At 43.3% G+C, this 16,144-nt stretch overlaps 1 protein-coding gene and 1 non-coding gene across 2 annotated transcripts in view; both read left to right on the top strand.

Annotated features, from left to right (window-relative positions):
- Window positions 1-16,144, top strand: part of cdh13 (cadherin 13, H-cadherin (heart)) — a 409,102-nt gene that overhangs the window by 204,259 nt on the left and 188,699 nt on the right. Inside the window, exon 7 of the mRNA XM_085281498.1 lies at window positions 11,921-12,065. Coding sequence (XP_085137624.1) covers window positions 11,921-12,065 — 145 coding nt within the window. The remainder of the gene's footprint in view (window positions 1-11,920; window positions 12,066-16,144) is intronic.
- LOC146569314 (U6 spliceosomal RNA) lies at window positions 1,582-1,689 on the top strand. Its single transcript, XR_014893465.1, has one exon. It is a non-coding gene; the product is annotated as a U6 spliceosomal RNA (small nuclear RNA).

Below are 16,144 nucleotides of genomic sequence, written 5' to 3' on the forward strand. Positions count from 1 at the left end.
CTCCATACAAATCGAGACCACTCCAAGGGGACAAATGCCGTTGTTTCTGTGTGCTAATCATCTCAGCTCTGCGTCATGTTCGACTTGTTCTGACACAATCTCAAACTTGATAGAATCACGAGCGCAGAGGCAATCATCACAAAGTTATTATCAGTACCCTTACTGACTGGCATCAGGAGCCATCTCTGCTAATTCGCCCTGAGCAGTAAATGAAATTACGTATCTCATCTTGCACACATGTTAATTTTCAATACTGGGCTGAAAGAGGACAAAGAAGCATCTGCTTTTTGAGCAGAAGTTAGAGTTAATCTGTGTGAGGGATGTAATGACTCTGACAAGTCTGTTGTTGCTGAATGAAGCATCCAAGTACTTAATAAGTATATATTATGCAGTCTCCTGTTCAGTTTTAACCACCACCTTCATTTCTTTTTTTACTGTTATTGTTTGGAATTCCCAGTTCCCTGGAGGGAGGAGTGACTGATGATGGCGGTGTGTACAGTATATCTCGTATGTGCAATTTGCTGGAAGCCGGTTGGGTCTCAAAAGTATTACAGTATTTCAAAGATTCCCACATGTCAAGCAAAATGATAAACACATTTTCTCTGCAGTCTTTCTAAACACAGTCGTGAAGAGGAAGAGGAAGGCACCACAGGAGTGGATCCGCAAGCTTCCAGACATTAAGGACTTTGAGCACTGAGGATTTTTTAATGCGATTGTAAGGAAATAGCTTTTAGAGGTGACCCAGCAGTAGTATTAGCACTGCCAAAATGAGTGGAAAGAAAATGCTACACATGCTACTGTTACTCAATCCTGCAAGATAGGAAAGGTTTGTTTTTGTTTTTTTGCATCAAAATACAGAGCTGCTGTTATTTTTTCTCTCTGACCCAGTTCCATAGCATATACAACCTGCACTGCATCATATTCATTGTTTACAGTTTCTACAGTTTAGTAACCTTTTTGGTTTATGCTAACAGAGAAGTTAGTCAAAATATATGCAGATGGACAGTAATTCAGTTGTCATTTTTAAATATATTTTTTAAGGTTGACATATATATATTCTAGACGGATGGATGGATGGATGGATGGCGCAGAGCCACTAATCATGGCAGCACAGGAACTAAGTACAAGATCCATAGAGGCTGGGGTCTATCACATCCGGCAGACCCCAGGTGCAGGCTGTGTAAAGATGAGACAATCCAGCACATAACAGCAGGGTGCAAGCTGCTAGCAGGCAGGGCATACATGGAACGCCATAACCAAGTGGCCGCCATAGAGTACAGGAACATCTGTGCTGAATGGCCTGGAAGTCCCAGGGTCAAAATGGGAGACGCCCCCAAGGGTGGTGGAGAATGACTGAGCTAAGATCCTGTGGGACTTCCAGATACAGATGGACAAAATGGTGAAATAGTGATGGTTAACCAACCAGACATAACGGTGGTGGACAAACAGAAGAAGACGGCCGTAGTGATCGACGTAGCGATACGGAATGACAGCAACATCGGGAAGAAGGAACACGAGAAACTGGAGAAGTACCAAGGACTCGGAGAAGAGCTCGATAAGATGCGGAGGGTGAAGGTAACAGTGCTTGCTTTGGCAAGCGCGTACGCTAAATTGGATACGATACAGAGAAGATTAGCATGGCCCCTGCGCAAGGATGACACGCAAATTCGTGAAGGTAACAGTGATCCCAGTGACTCCCGAGCTGATCGAGTGGCTCCAGCAGATCCCAGGAACAACATCCGAGATCTCTGTCTAGGAGCAGATAAGATACTGCGCAGTACCCTCAAGCTCCCAGGCCTCTGGTAGAGGACCGAGCTTGAAGGAGGGACCACCCGCAGGGGCGAGCGGGAATATTTATATATAAATGACTTACTGTCTGTCTGCATATACACTCACTAATGTTTCTCTTTTATGTTAAATGTTTTGAGGAACATTTAATATCATTTAAGAAATTACAGTACAGCTGGATTTGCCTTTTCCTCCATTTCAATTTTACTAATCTTAAAAAAATACGTTTTTCAATATTTTCGTTAATTTCCTGTGAAGCTGTATCTCCTCATTGCGTCTGTCATTATACAGTTTTCTAGTCTCTGGTCATAAAAAAGTACAGTTTGCTGTGGGAGAGCAGAGTTAAGATATCTGCACATTGCATAAGCAGTAGCTTCTGCGTGGATCAAATAAAGTTGTGTAATCAGAATCAGAATCAGAATCAGAATGGGTTTATTGCCAGATGTTGAGGTTTACAACATTAGGAAATTGCTGCGGTGCTTCAGTGCAGACAATAAGAATTAAAGTGCTATGTAGAAAGAAAGATATGTGCATGAGATATACATGAGATATATACATGAGAATAAGAATTATGAGTGCTACGTAGAAAGATATATACATGAGTGCAGGTGGTGATCAGTGCCAAACATGAAATGATGCAGTTACACAGCGTAGGGTCATATGTTAGTGGCGGGGACAATCATGTGGTTATTGTTCATGTGTCCAACAGCAGAGGGGAAGAAACTGTTCTTGTGGCGAGAGGTTCTGGTGCGGATGGACCGGAGCCTCCTGCCTGAGGGGAGCAGGTCAAACAGACTGTGTCCAGGGTGAGAAGGGTCAGCTGAGATCCGGGCTGCACGCCGCAGTGTCCTGGAGGTGTACAGGTCCTGCAGAGATGGGAGTCTGCAGCCAATCACCTTCTCAGCAGAGCGCACAACACGCTGCAGTCTCTGTTTGTCCCTGATAGTGGCTCCAGCGTACCACACGGTGATGGAGGAGGTGAGGATGGACTCGATGACTGCAGTGTAGAACTGCATCATCGTCCGTGTTGGCAGGTTGAATTTCTTCAGCTGCCTCAGGAAGTACATCCTCTGCTGGGCTTTCTTGATGACGGAGGTGATGGTGGGCTCCCACTTCAGGTCCTGGGTGATGGTGGTACCCAGGAAGCGGAATGAGTCCACAGAGGTGATGGGGGTGTCAGTCAGGATGATGGGGGGGAGTGGGGCTGTGTGCTTCCTGAAGTCCACAATAATATCCACTGTCTTCTGGGCATTCAGCACCAGGTTGTTGTGGCTGCACCAAGACACCAGACGTTCAACCTCTCTCCTGTAGGCAGACTCGTCCCCGTCCGAGATGAGCCCAATGACGGTGGTGTCATCTGCGAACTTGATTAGCTTGACAGACTGGTGGGTGGAGGTGCAGCAGTTGGTGTACAGGGAGAAGAGCAGAGGAGAAAGAACACAGCCCTGAGGGGAGCCGGTGCTGATGGTCCGGGAGTCCGAGACATTCTTTCCCAGCCTCACGTGCTGCTTCCTGTCCGTCAGGAAGTCAGTGATCCACCGGCAGATGGGATCAGGCACATTCATCTGGGAAAGCTTGCCTCGGAGATGGTCTGGAAGGATGGTGTTGAAGGCAGAGCTGAAGTCCACAAACAGGATCCTGGCGTAGGTTCCTGGGGAGTCCAGATGCTGCAGGATGAAGTGTAGGGCCATGTTGATGGCGTCGTCTACAGACCTGTTGGCTCTATATGCAAACTGCAGGGGGTCCAGGAGGGGGGCCGTGAGGGTCTTGAGATGGGAGAGAACCAGGCGCTCAAATGACTTCATGACCACAGATGTCAGAGCCACGGGTCTGTAGTCATTTAGTCCAGTGATCCTAGGTTTCTTGGGGACAGGGATTATGGTAGAGGACTTGAAGCAGGCAGGCACATGACATGCCTGCAGTGAGGAGTTGAAGATGCCAGAAAACACTGGGGCCAGCTCGTTTGCACAGTGTCTGAGGGTGGCAGGAGACACACCGTCTGGGCCGGGAGCTTTCCGAGCATTCAGACTCCTAAACTGCTTCCTCACATCTGCTTCATGAATATGAAGAGTTGTGGTGGGAGGAGGTGGTGTGAAATCCTCTTTTGTGTGGGGTGAGGGGGCGGGTGTTGCAGGTGAACAGTTTGAAGGTGGTGATGGCTCTATGGAGGGGGGAGAGGTGGGGGAATGAGTGTCCAAAGTGCCTCTATTGTTGGGGCCGTTGGAGGTGTGAAGGCTACTTGATGGCTCGTCAAAACGGCAGTAGAAGTCGTTAAGGGTGTTGGCTAAGAGCAAGTCATCAGTGGAGTGGGGGGTTTTAGGCTTGTAGTTTGTTATATTCCTAAAACCTTTCCACACAGAGGCCGAGTCATTCTCTGAGATCTGCTGCTGCGTCTTCTCAGAGTGCTGATGTTTGGCAATGTCCACTTCTTTAGTGAACCTGTACTTGGCCTCTCTGTAGCAGTCCCTGTCTCCGCTTCTGAACGCCTTACTCTTTTCCAGCCACAGCTTTTTGAGTTTAGGAGTAAACCAGGGTTTGTCATTGTTATAACTCACCCTGGTGCGTGATGGCACAATGCTGTCCTCACAGAAGTGGATATAGGAGGTGACAGTGTCCGTAAATCAGCAGTTGTAGGCTGGCTTTGTTTGAAAGACATCCTTTTTTATGTGGCAGTATGTGTTTGATTATCGTTTCCCTCCTTCTGTTAAACAGGTTATTGCTGTGCTGTTGGTGTGATAATACATTCAAATGATCTAACTCTGCATAGACACCTCACAGCTTATGTTCTCATTAGAGCTCAGACACGCTGAGATGAAATCCTACACTGTGCACATGTATTAATGTGTGTATCTAAGTGTCTGCGTGAGTAACTGAAGTCGTGGAGATACAGTTTGCTCGTTGGCATCCGGAGGCAACTCATTTTACGTGTACGTCCCGAAGTTCTTAACTTGGCCAAATAGTTTGGCTCTAAGTACGTGTGAACCTCTCTGCGAGCCGCTCTATGGATAGGATGAAGTCACATGTGTGGAGATCATCATGCAAAAGCGCTGAATCTCATCTAATGATGAAGCTAGAGGTGGAAATGGTCCCTCTCAAGGAAAGCCTCCCATGGTACATTCTCACAGCAGAAGGAAGATATGAAGCTATTAGGCCCCTTACACCTAAAACACTTAGTTCAGCTGCATTTATGCGCATTAAAATATATGCTCTAGGCATTATGGTGATAGAGAGATAGAAGGACAAAGGAGGAGGAAGTCGGTGGAATAAGATAGCGAGAGAGTAGTGGGATGACCCTTGATAGGGAGGTTGTGTGATGCCATGCATTGCTGATAGGAAGAAGAAAGGCTGATAATGTGATGCTAGAGATAGAGGAGAAAGTCTTTGACTCACTTTCTCTCCAGCCCAGCATCAGTAATACAGGAAGTGAACAGATCTCTTTAGCCTCTTTAGAGATTTAGATAGAAATGAGATAATTACACATAGTACCTTTAAAGAATAAAAACTGCAGACCTCATGGGTACAGGCTCATCTGCCGACATGATTTAAAAAGACTGCATGCTTAGATTATATCACAACTAATCCTAAAAGGAAATATCATTATATGTTCAGTCGCAGGCTCCCCGAAGTGCAGTTTGGGATGCAGGCTGTAGACATATTAGTTTTACTAGTCAATTCATTGTATTCAAATGTGCCACATATGCAGTTAGTGGATAAAAAAAAGGCCCACATTGTTTCCCAGCCATTAATTTGTCTAACTGCAGTAAACAAAAGAGAACATTGCTGAGAAAACCTTTCATAAGAGGAAAAAGAGAGACAGCAGTTGCCTACTCAGGTTTTTCTGGCAGGGTGTGGTTGGTGGGTGCAGAGGAGGAGTAGAGCAGTGGGTTCGGGGTCTGGTTTTAGGGGAAGGTTGACACCACGTGAACACCACAGCTTATGAACATCATCTAATCACACCTTCCCTATTTCAGTAGTCATCGGGGCCAGAAAGAGGACAAGTCGGATCAGCTGACAGAATAACAACAGGAGCAGAAATGAAAGCAGACTGTCAATCACTGGGTGCAAGAAAGTTGCTGAAAAGCAATCATGACTGTGCAGGAGTGGAAAATAAAAGCACAAACAACACGAGCATAAAACAGAGTTGTGCTAGACCTTCAACAGTAGACCTGAAGTCTGGCTGCATGTCGAAGCCCCAACCCAGGCAGCCGGCTCAGGCACTGGCTGAGATTCTGGTGATGCAACAGGAGAAGGAGGCAGTGCATCCGTAAACAACTGGAAGTGCTGCAGGACCAGGCTGAGTGGCAGACGGAGGTGTTGGAAAACCTCATCGCTTGGTCTGGTTCCTCCGAGGGACCACTGTTGCGCCGCCTGTAGATGATTCTTGACCCCCAGGGTTTGTTAGAGGTCTTTGAAGCCAGGGCAGAGCCTTTCCGGTGGCTGGAGGAGTGGGTCCTCTGTTTGTTGACATTGCTGTTGGGAGAGGCCTACAATGCCAGGGTGAAGACCTCCTTTGGGGTTGTCATTAGCAAGGGGGGCAAGGGGCGGATGTTGCAGTAGGACCGGCCCTTCACCTCTGCAGGGCGGCTGCAGCCAGGCGGTTGCAGATTCAGCTGCTAAACAACGGGGCCCTGGAACAGTTTGTGGAGGGCTCACCGGCTGGTGGACTCGGGCTACATTCAGACCCTGGTCCACCAAACCCTTGTTCATCCAGGTGCATATTTCTAGGCAGAGTGGTTGGAGGTTAGGTGCCTATATGGGGATTTTCACAAATACAGCGGAACCCCGACTTACGAAATTAATTCGTTCCCGAGGGTCGAAGCATCCTTTTGAGTGAACGATAGGCTATAGGCTAATTGCTAACTGCAACAACAATATGTTGTTCAAGTGGAACAGCGAAGCGCAAGTACGAAAGCCAAGGGGGTTGTCACATGATTCGGAAGGCATTGTGGGCATTGTAGGCACTCTGGGCTCAGCCAATCAGAGCCAGCAGATTTCGTTACGTGGGCATTTTGCCGTAACACGGGCAGAAATATTGCCGTTAAGTGCCTTCGTAACTTGAATTTTTCGTTAAATGGGGTATTCGTAAGTCGGGGTTCCACTGTATCCTCTAGTGCCAGTGGAAATTAAGCATCAGAGAAAACGCATAAACTGAAGGCCAGGGTTAGCCTGGGGTGGACACACCCCTTAATTTTGGGAATGAATTGGCCAGGGTTCAGTAGATTAATGAACCCAGTGTGTGGAGGCGTGTTCACTGGTAGGGACATCCAGAGTTGGTGCTGCATTCAGCGTTGATGCAGGGTTGTCTGAATATGACTGTGGAGGAGGGGATGGTGGGGCCTTTACTGGAGGTGCTGTCAGTCCCAGTAACCCACTCCACAGATTTTCCACTAGAACAGACTCTTGATGACACGCTACACTCAATCTTTGACTAAGTGATTGAAATAGATGGTCAAACTGCGTGCCCTGTAGCTGCACAGACATTCCCACATTTTGAATTGATTAGGGACAGTACAGAGGGAGTCGCGACACTTACAAGCACGAAAAACCCACCCAGTTGTTGGTGCGGATTAAGTATGATAAAACTGTGGAGCTGAGCCTGGTTAAAGAACGAGATGAGTTGGGGCCAGAGTAGTAGTTCTTGTGGTAAAGACAGATGTGTCGCCTACCGAAAGGTGAACGAGGGGTCACAGTTGGACGAATACCCGATGCCCCACATCGACGAGCACCTGTAAGATGGGAGGGGAAAATAAAAGCACAAAGAACAAAGCATAAAACTGAGTCCTCTACATTTTTATTAATAATTTATTAATTATGTTTTTTTTCATGGTCATCACACTAAGCCATCCAAATTAATTTGACGCTGGTACTTTTAGTGTTTTTACATGTAGCCGATTAAGTGGAAAGATTCCAGTGTAGTCTGTACATAATGTGTTTTGGCATCAGTGCAGCTACTCATCCAAGTCAAATACTTCTTGTCAGTAATAACAATTAAGTGCAAGAAAGACTTGTGTGAAACTGAGTTGACTTTCTCCGTACATGAAACTGAAAATAACCAAACAAGGATGTAACTTCTGTAAAGTGAACATAGATGGTCATGTTTCACCTCAGTTTATGTTTTAGCAGAGTACATTTCATCTAAAGACTTAAATGAAAAAAACAAACCTTTATAAATTGATGATTTCAGTAACTTGTCTTGCATGGTACTGTTGATCCTAACACTGTAATCTCTGATGGATCACTTTGGGATTTGTGGAAAGACTCAAGCTCCCCACAGCTGATGATTGTAATTATTCTCTTCCTTAAAAGCCACCAACGTGTGTTTGGCGTCCACCTTTGATAAAATACCGCCAAAGTCAACGAAATGCCCTGAAGCCTCACCTGCATTTGGATTTAGTGTTAATTAATGTTAGCATGCTATCACCTGCTAAAAACTGCCGTGCTAGCATTGTAATTATGTTTCTTAGCATATGTCTGTGAAGGTTCTCAGTCATCCAGGTCATCGTAGTCAAAGGAGCTTGGAAAGAAAAGCGTCTGGACTTCTTTGAGTTGCTTGAAGACGTTTCACCTCTCATCCGAGAAGCTTCTTCAGTTCTAAGGTCAAATGGTGGAGAGTCCCAGATTTAAACCCAGTGGGAGTTTCCCCCCACAGAGGGACAAAAGGACCCCCTGATGATCCTCTAATCGCCTGAGCCAAGGTGTGAAACTGGGTGTGGGTCCCAATCAGCCAGAGTTTCGGGTGTGTTCATTGTGAAACCTGGCCCCACCTTATCATGCGAATTCCTGAGATCAGATGGCCCAGGATGTGAGTGGGTGTTAAGGCGTCTGGGAAGGGATCTCAAAACTGGATTATAGATGGCAGAGAGTTGGTGTCGTAAACCCCGCCTCTGTTCAAAGATGGTCGCTCACAGTGGACATAGATGCTTCTTTCACTCCTCTTTCAAACCATCTGTCCTCTCTGTCCAAAATGTGAACATTGGCATCCTTGAACGAGTGACCTTTGACCTTTAGATGCAGATGGACTGCTGAGTCTTGTCCTGTGGAGGTGGCTCTTCTATGTTGTGCCATGCGCTTGTGAAGTGGCTGTTTGGTCTCTCCAATGTAGAGGTGAAGGTTCAAGGTTCAAGGTTCTTTATTTATCACATGCATAGTTATACAAGTATAACACACAGTGAAATGTAGCCTGACACGCTCCTCGACATGTGCAAAAATGGGGGGGGTGTAGAGGAAGAACATTATATATATATATATATATATATATATATATATATATATATATATATATATATATATATATATATATATATAATGTATGTGTATATATATATATATATATATATATATATATATATATATATATATATATATATATACACATATAGTATATACACTGGGTGAATGTGCAGTAGTAGCAGCAAGCAGGTGAATTCTGTACATTAATATGAATAGACATCTGACTATTTTACAGGATAGACAATATAAACATATTTAAAATTAAAGGAATTTGAAATGTACATTGTGCCTTGGTTTAATGTCTGGAAGAGTCCTGTCTCAGTCAATTATAGATGATGTGAGAGGGCGGGTGTGTGTGTTTAGGGCACGGATGGCTTGGGGATAGAAGTTCCTCTTGAGTCTCTCTGTCCTTGCCCGGAAGATGCGGAACCTTCTACCAGATTGCAGAAGTTGGAACAGTTTGTTGCCAGGATGGGACGGGTCCTTCAGTATCTGCGCTGCTCTAGTCCGGCATCTCCTGGTGTAGGTGTCCTGAAGCGGGGGGAGAGCAATCCTGCAGCAGCGTTCTGCTGTACGGATCACTCTCTGGAGAGTTTTTTGGTCCTTCACACAGCTGTTCCCAAACCACGATGTCATGTTCTGTGTGAGGATGCTCTCCACAGCGCCTGTATAGAAAATCCTGAGGATCTTTGGAGAGACCCTGAACTTCTTCAGTTGTCGTAGGTGATACAGGCGCTGCCTAGCCTTTTTGGTCTGAGCATTCCTCGCTGCACTGTACAGCAAACACCACATTGTTAAGTTTGTTTTTAGGAGTTTTGTCTTTTGGGTGAACCAGTTTCTGTCTGAGTGTGTTGCTGGGTCTGAAGTACACTGGGATGTAGAGCTGGGCGATATATCGAGTTTTAAAAAAATATCGATATATTTTTATACGAGATATAAGATGTGACCATATCCTTTATATCGATATAGTCTATGTTACGTTATAATTATACTTGCGGAGCCGCAAGTTTGCCTCTCTTTCGTCCACTTTCGTCTTTACGCAACGTTACTCGGCCTCACCTCTCCTTCACTGAACACAACTCCCCCTCCTCCCCCATCGCTTCACCTGCAGGAAGCGACAAGATGGACACGGCAAATCTCCGTTAACGAGTTACTGCGCATCGCCCTGTGCGTGGGGCTGGACGGCGTCAACGTGTTAGCTAGCTAACCACGCTAACGAGCTAACCACGCTAACGCCATGCAGCCCAGAGGTGCTGCACGGACTAAAATCCTTTCATTCTCTCAAAAGTTGACAGCGCGCCTTATGTATGAATTCTGGTTGTGCTTGATGGCCGCGAACCGATTTTATGTGGAACACAGCGCTCAGCAATCTGTCAAAAATGTTTTAGTACGACTTTGGTAAGCTACGGAGCTGCAGCGCTTGATGGATTGTCGGAGCATTACGGCTGAGCCTCGCGGAGTGATACGTACTGTGCTTCAACGTAATATTACCCTACTGTGTATAAGGACTATAAATGGCACCTGTTAAGAGACGTGGTTGCGAAGCGGATTACAAACTCCAGGCTGTCAAGTCAAGCAGTACAAGTTGGGAACAGAGCAGCTGTGAAATCTGTCTTTGTTATTGTGCTCAGCGTCTTTTAGTTTACATTTTGACTGCACATTTGTGAGCTTTTTGTTATGCACAAAAACAACATTGTTTTCTTTTATTTATGGAGCATTATTATTTAATAAATGCTCATAATTTATTTTTGAGTAAATTTTATGTACATCTGCTCTATGTTAATAAAAGTGCCTGTGTGACATCTGGGACACAGCTTTGACTAAGAACTCTCTTTTTGTTCTTACTTTATTGCTTTAAAAAAAAAATATTGAGATATATATCTTATATCGCCATCCAGCTAAAAAATATCGAGATATGAATTTTGGGTCATATCGCCCAGCCCTACTGGGATGTCATGCTACACTTGAATCACAAGAAGTACTGCAGCATAAGGAAAACTGCAAACATTAATATTTAATGTAGGCCAATACAAGATCCCTCCGTGAGGTAAAGGAGGTAAACTAAATAAGTACAGGATAAGTCTTATATGTTATCAGTGTTTGCCTTATGTCTTATATGGGTATTTTTGTGAGTGCTCACAAAGAATACAACATATATAGTCATAAAAAAAGAGGCCACAGTGGACTGCAAGCCATTACGTGAAATAAGTATTTGATCCCCAAATAAAGCAACACTTGGTATTCATGGAGAAGCCTTTGTCACGGGGCAGGATGTGTCTTGAAGTTGGTCACCAGGTTTGCACTCATCTAAGGAGGAAACGTGTCTCACTGCTCCTGACAGAAACTCTCTAAATCCTAAAGTGTTCTGGCTGAAAGAAGGAGGTTCTCATCCTCAATGTTATGGTTCATGGCTGAATCCATTGGCCCCTCAGTAGGTAAACAGCCCCAAAGTAATGTTTCCACCTCTGTGATTGATTGTGGGGATGATGGTATTTGTGTCCTAATCAGCATTTCTCTTCCTGGGGGAAACTGTGGTTTCCTCTGGGTTGTAGGCGATCAGATGCTTATTTTACTCAGTGAAATGGAAATCAGTGGATAATGTTTTGTTTTTGTTTATTGATCTAGCTATGTTTTTTGTTTTTTTTTCTAGTGGATGTTCTATCTGTGTCTGTTATGGTGTCAGTTATTTTATGGTCATTTTCAGCTACCAAGCATCATTGTTACGTATAGACGAATATAAAACACATTTTTACTGACAAATGGCTTTGTATTTAAAGAGCGGTGAGACAACAGCACATCATTTGAGCTTACCTGCAGTTCTATGAAGAACGCTCTAAATAAAAGTTAGTCGACAACTGGAAAACAAAATGTCTTTAACTCGTCTTTGTGTTCTTTCACACAGCTGGAGGTATCGACCACAGACTACAGTGGAAACCTTATCGAGGGACCACAAGTATTCAGGATTAATGTCATTGACCAAAATGACAACCGTCCCATCTTCAAAGAACCACGGTACACAGGAGAGGTGCTGGAGGGATCCCCTACAGGTAGGTGACTGTTGAGGGACTCTGGACAGAACTGAGGTCTAAATGGGTTTAACTACACAATAATGTTACACATAGTGTGGCTGTTACACTTGAGATGTTCTATGATCTGCAGCAAGAAAAGGTTGTGTTGATGACATTTATACTTCTGTCCTGAGCTGTGTGGTTTGTGGCAGAGTCAGTATCACATTGCTAACCTTAATCATAAAATCACATAAAGTCCAATATCATTAGTGAAAGCAGTGAACTTCTTCTGTGCTACTGTTTGTATGAATTCAAGTATTGGTGTTTTCATATTTATACACCGCAATACAGATATGAGTTTTGTTTTGTTTTTACAACATTTACATCATTTGGCAGCACTTTTTGGGTAATGGTATCCTTGGAAACAGAGACAGACAAATAAAGGACATTGAAGTAAAAGAAATCTTGTTGGTTGCATAGGCTCTCTGTACTGTGTTATTATTGGTATTGAGAGTGTTAAACAGCAAATTCAAATATTGTGACTTTAGTCTCTACTTTATCAGAATTTTCATTATGTGTCTACATAAGCCAAACAAGAGTTTCTAGCAAATTAAGATAATTATTCAGGTCATTTGGTAAATTATTTTTGTTATATTTTTAAATGTGGTTGCTTGAAATGTGATCTTGTCACATCTGTTATAGACTTTGCAGCTGTTGCAGTAAATTCTCTTCCCATCTCTGCTGCGAACATCTCACGGTCAAGTGTTTCAAAATAAATCATTTTGAGGCATGGCTGGCAGAGCCTTTATGAAAACTCTTCACCTTTGACTTCTGGTGTAAATGTTGATATTCTCTTAGATGTATTTGTCACTTTGTCACCATCGCTTCCTTTCCCGTTCTCTGAGCTGCTGTCACTGCTATAACTGTTGTTTTTTTAATGTGACAGCTTCGCACTTCGAGCCCAGAATATAAATAAATGCAGCTCAGACGTACATGATTTCAAAAAGTCCTATTTTGCTCACCTTCTGCCACCTGCATAGAAATGCAGGATGTCTATGCATAAAGCTGAAACTTCAGATTGAAAAAATTGTTGCTTTTTCTTCACGGGTTATATAGAACATGATTCATAGGCAATAATTTGCGGAGGTGGTAACATTTTGCACAAAATGTCTTTTGGTGCGTTCTGCCAAGTTTTGTTTGGGCGTTAAATGGTTTATTGTAGTGAACACATTTCAATTTATGTCACATAAAAGTGGGTTACTTAAGCTGTTTCAAACTTTCACAAATGGATGCACTGCTTTCTGAAGACAAACAGGAGTGACTATTGTGTCTTTTACTTGTGTCAGTGCATACGAGCAAAGTGTCATAATGTGTTTTCATCTGTCATAGTTGCGCTGTCCATGGTGCTGATGATGCTCGTGTGTCCCTGTTGGGCAGGTATACACCTACAGACCCTCTGGGAGAAATGCAGTCAATGTAAAATATAAAGTTGTATGATTAGAAGAACAAATGGTAAAATATATACACGATGCTTCTCACTGTGTTTGTTCTGACGATGTGAACACAAAAAGCAAACTCCTAAACACCTTAATCACCAACAGAGCTTCCCGGATAAGATGGATGAGTCACCAGGCACAGGAGACACACACACACACACACACACACACACACACACACACACACACGGCTTCCCACAGAGACGTTTTGAGCTGTTGACAACTTCATGCTGACTTGTGTTATGAATTGCTAATACAGACGCTGCTTATGCAATGGTATACATTTGGTAAGCAACAGCATGTCATTACTGGCTGTACAGAACGAGATAATAGGCCGACAAACTGCACAGTTAAATCCTGTTAGAATAATACAGTCAAAACAAAAGCGCACTTTGATGTCAGAAATCATGTCAAAAGTCTCACTGTTGAGCTCTGATGTCAAGAAAATACCAAATAATTGGATGCCTTTGTTTTTTTTGGTCTCTTATTTTGCTACATTTTCACGATGTGGTTTCTAAGGCTGAGAATGTCTCGAAGCTGCGTCTGTTGCTTGTGGCTTTTTTCAGTAATTACAGTGATGCATGTGTCTGTGTGAGGTGTTTACATGTCACTGTATGTTTCTCTGCCCACTCTGTACAAACCCAGGGTGCATCAAACACAATAATCATATTCCAGAGTGCTTTAATTCACAGCTATTCATCACCAATAACTCAAACAGGTAGCTAGTGTTAAGGTTCAAAATTGAGGAGGGAGAGTACAAACCACCCATGGTCCAGAAGGTCTTGGTCAAACAATGATTTTAATGACTACACACGTGTGGGAAGAACACTCTGTACGCCGACAGCAAGTGATCTCCAACTTAATCAAAGCATGAACAGATATTTTATAGCATCAGGGTTTGATTTACTGGCGCCCCTTCATGCGTCACAGATACATTTTATACATAGATCAGATCAACACCACAATGGCTTTTAACCCAGAAGATCATCTTCTATTTTCATGGCTGGTACTTTCCGTTCTTGTCTTAAAGTAAATTGTTCCTCTTTCTTGCCGAGACAACAAGGACGGTTCCTCTTTTACCGAGACACTTTTGCAGTTACAACCAGACATGACTAATCTCTCCTCTAAATAAATCTAACTCATGTGTGTGTATGTGTTGACCTCACATGCTCTTTCTCAATTCACCTGCTGCACTTTTGACCTTTCACTAGACCAGAAGCTCACTGAGACTATGTGTATGTCTTCTACTAAATAAATGTTTTAACCAAGAACCTCTACTAAAACCTTAATATAAAATGATCTGATATATAAGTGTTTTGTAAGCATGTACTGCAATTCCTTCTATGGCTCCAAGTCACTTGCACAATAGATTGTCCGGACATCGCGCCGAACAAAGCTTCCGACCCCCAATTAATTGACCGAGCTCCAACTCTTTAATAAGCACAGATATGCATTGTGTATAAAATAGTCATAACTGCTTAAGGCCTTCTTAAAGCTATCTGTTACATTGTTAAAGCCTCGTCTTAGCCTGCTGCTCAAAATAACTTTCACTTCTGCAAAACTCTCCAAGCCTGTTTCCTGTCCTGTTACTTTTAGCCTTTCTGAAAGACACACACTGTTCAACCCCTGAATGCAATATAAACTCCAGATTATATTATTAATGCAATGGTAATAATGATGATAATTTAACAATAGCAGTAAAATAATTTCCCTGCTCCACACTCCCTCTCTCGACCTCTGGAACACCAGAGGTCGCAATACATTGTGTCCTCGCTCAGACCCTCTCTAGCCGTCCTCTGGCTCAACCAGCTCCCATTCGAGAACACTCCATGTGTAAGCTTAGGTTTTCTCGGTCCCTCTCTGGTGGTTCAGCAGGCCTCGAGATCTCCAGGATCCTCGCCCCTCCTGTGGTCGCCGAGATCGATCTTCTGCAAAGGAAACAAAACACCTTTTCCTGCATCTCCCTAACTTATCCTTTTTGGGACTCTGTAATCAAAAGCCTGATCCTAATTATGTTCTTAACTTATTGACTTATATTTATATATATTCTTCAACGTTACTCATCCCTTTAAAACTCTTTAAGCCCTGCTTTCACGTCCGGTTGCTCGCTCTATTTTCCTATCTGATCATCGACCCCCAGTACACAAACTGTCCACCTTTCTAACAAAAAATCATTAGAACCAGCCTATTCTACTAAAAGCTCCAAAAGAAAAACAACCACTTTAATCAATTAAGTTTAAGCATATAAGCAATTACTCCTGTATACATTTCATCATAGCTAAATGCTGCTTAAAAACAACTCCTGTGTGTTAACACTAACTTCATTTTAAAACCTCACATTTCCTATGTTATCACCTGTTTTTGGTATAGCCTTTTTATTTCATTTGCTCCCTTTAATGTAACAATACCTTCTAATTCTAATTTATCAGACTTAACCAAAATATGCTTTCCTTCCTCTTTGGTCCTTCTTTAAGTTCAGTCAAAAAGCTAAATGAATTTGAGGCCTTTTGCCTGGAATCAATACTGTCATGTGTGTTTCTTAACTCTGTGTCTGTAAACGCGTGCAATCCTTCAATAACTTCAATAACTCATATCAAAAAATGCAATATGTATAAAAATCAT

The sequence above is a fragment of the Mchenga conophoros genome, linkage group LG7 (assembly GCF_057382185.1).
Source record: "Mchenga conophoros isolate Kocher_MC1m ecotype Shallow Benthic linkage group LG7, M_conophoros_male_GT1.1, whole genome shotgun sequence".
Lineage (NCBI taxonomy): Eukaryota > Metazoa > Chordata > Actinopteri > Cichliformes > Cichlidae > Mchenga > Mchenga conophoros.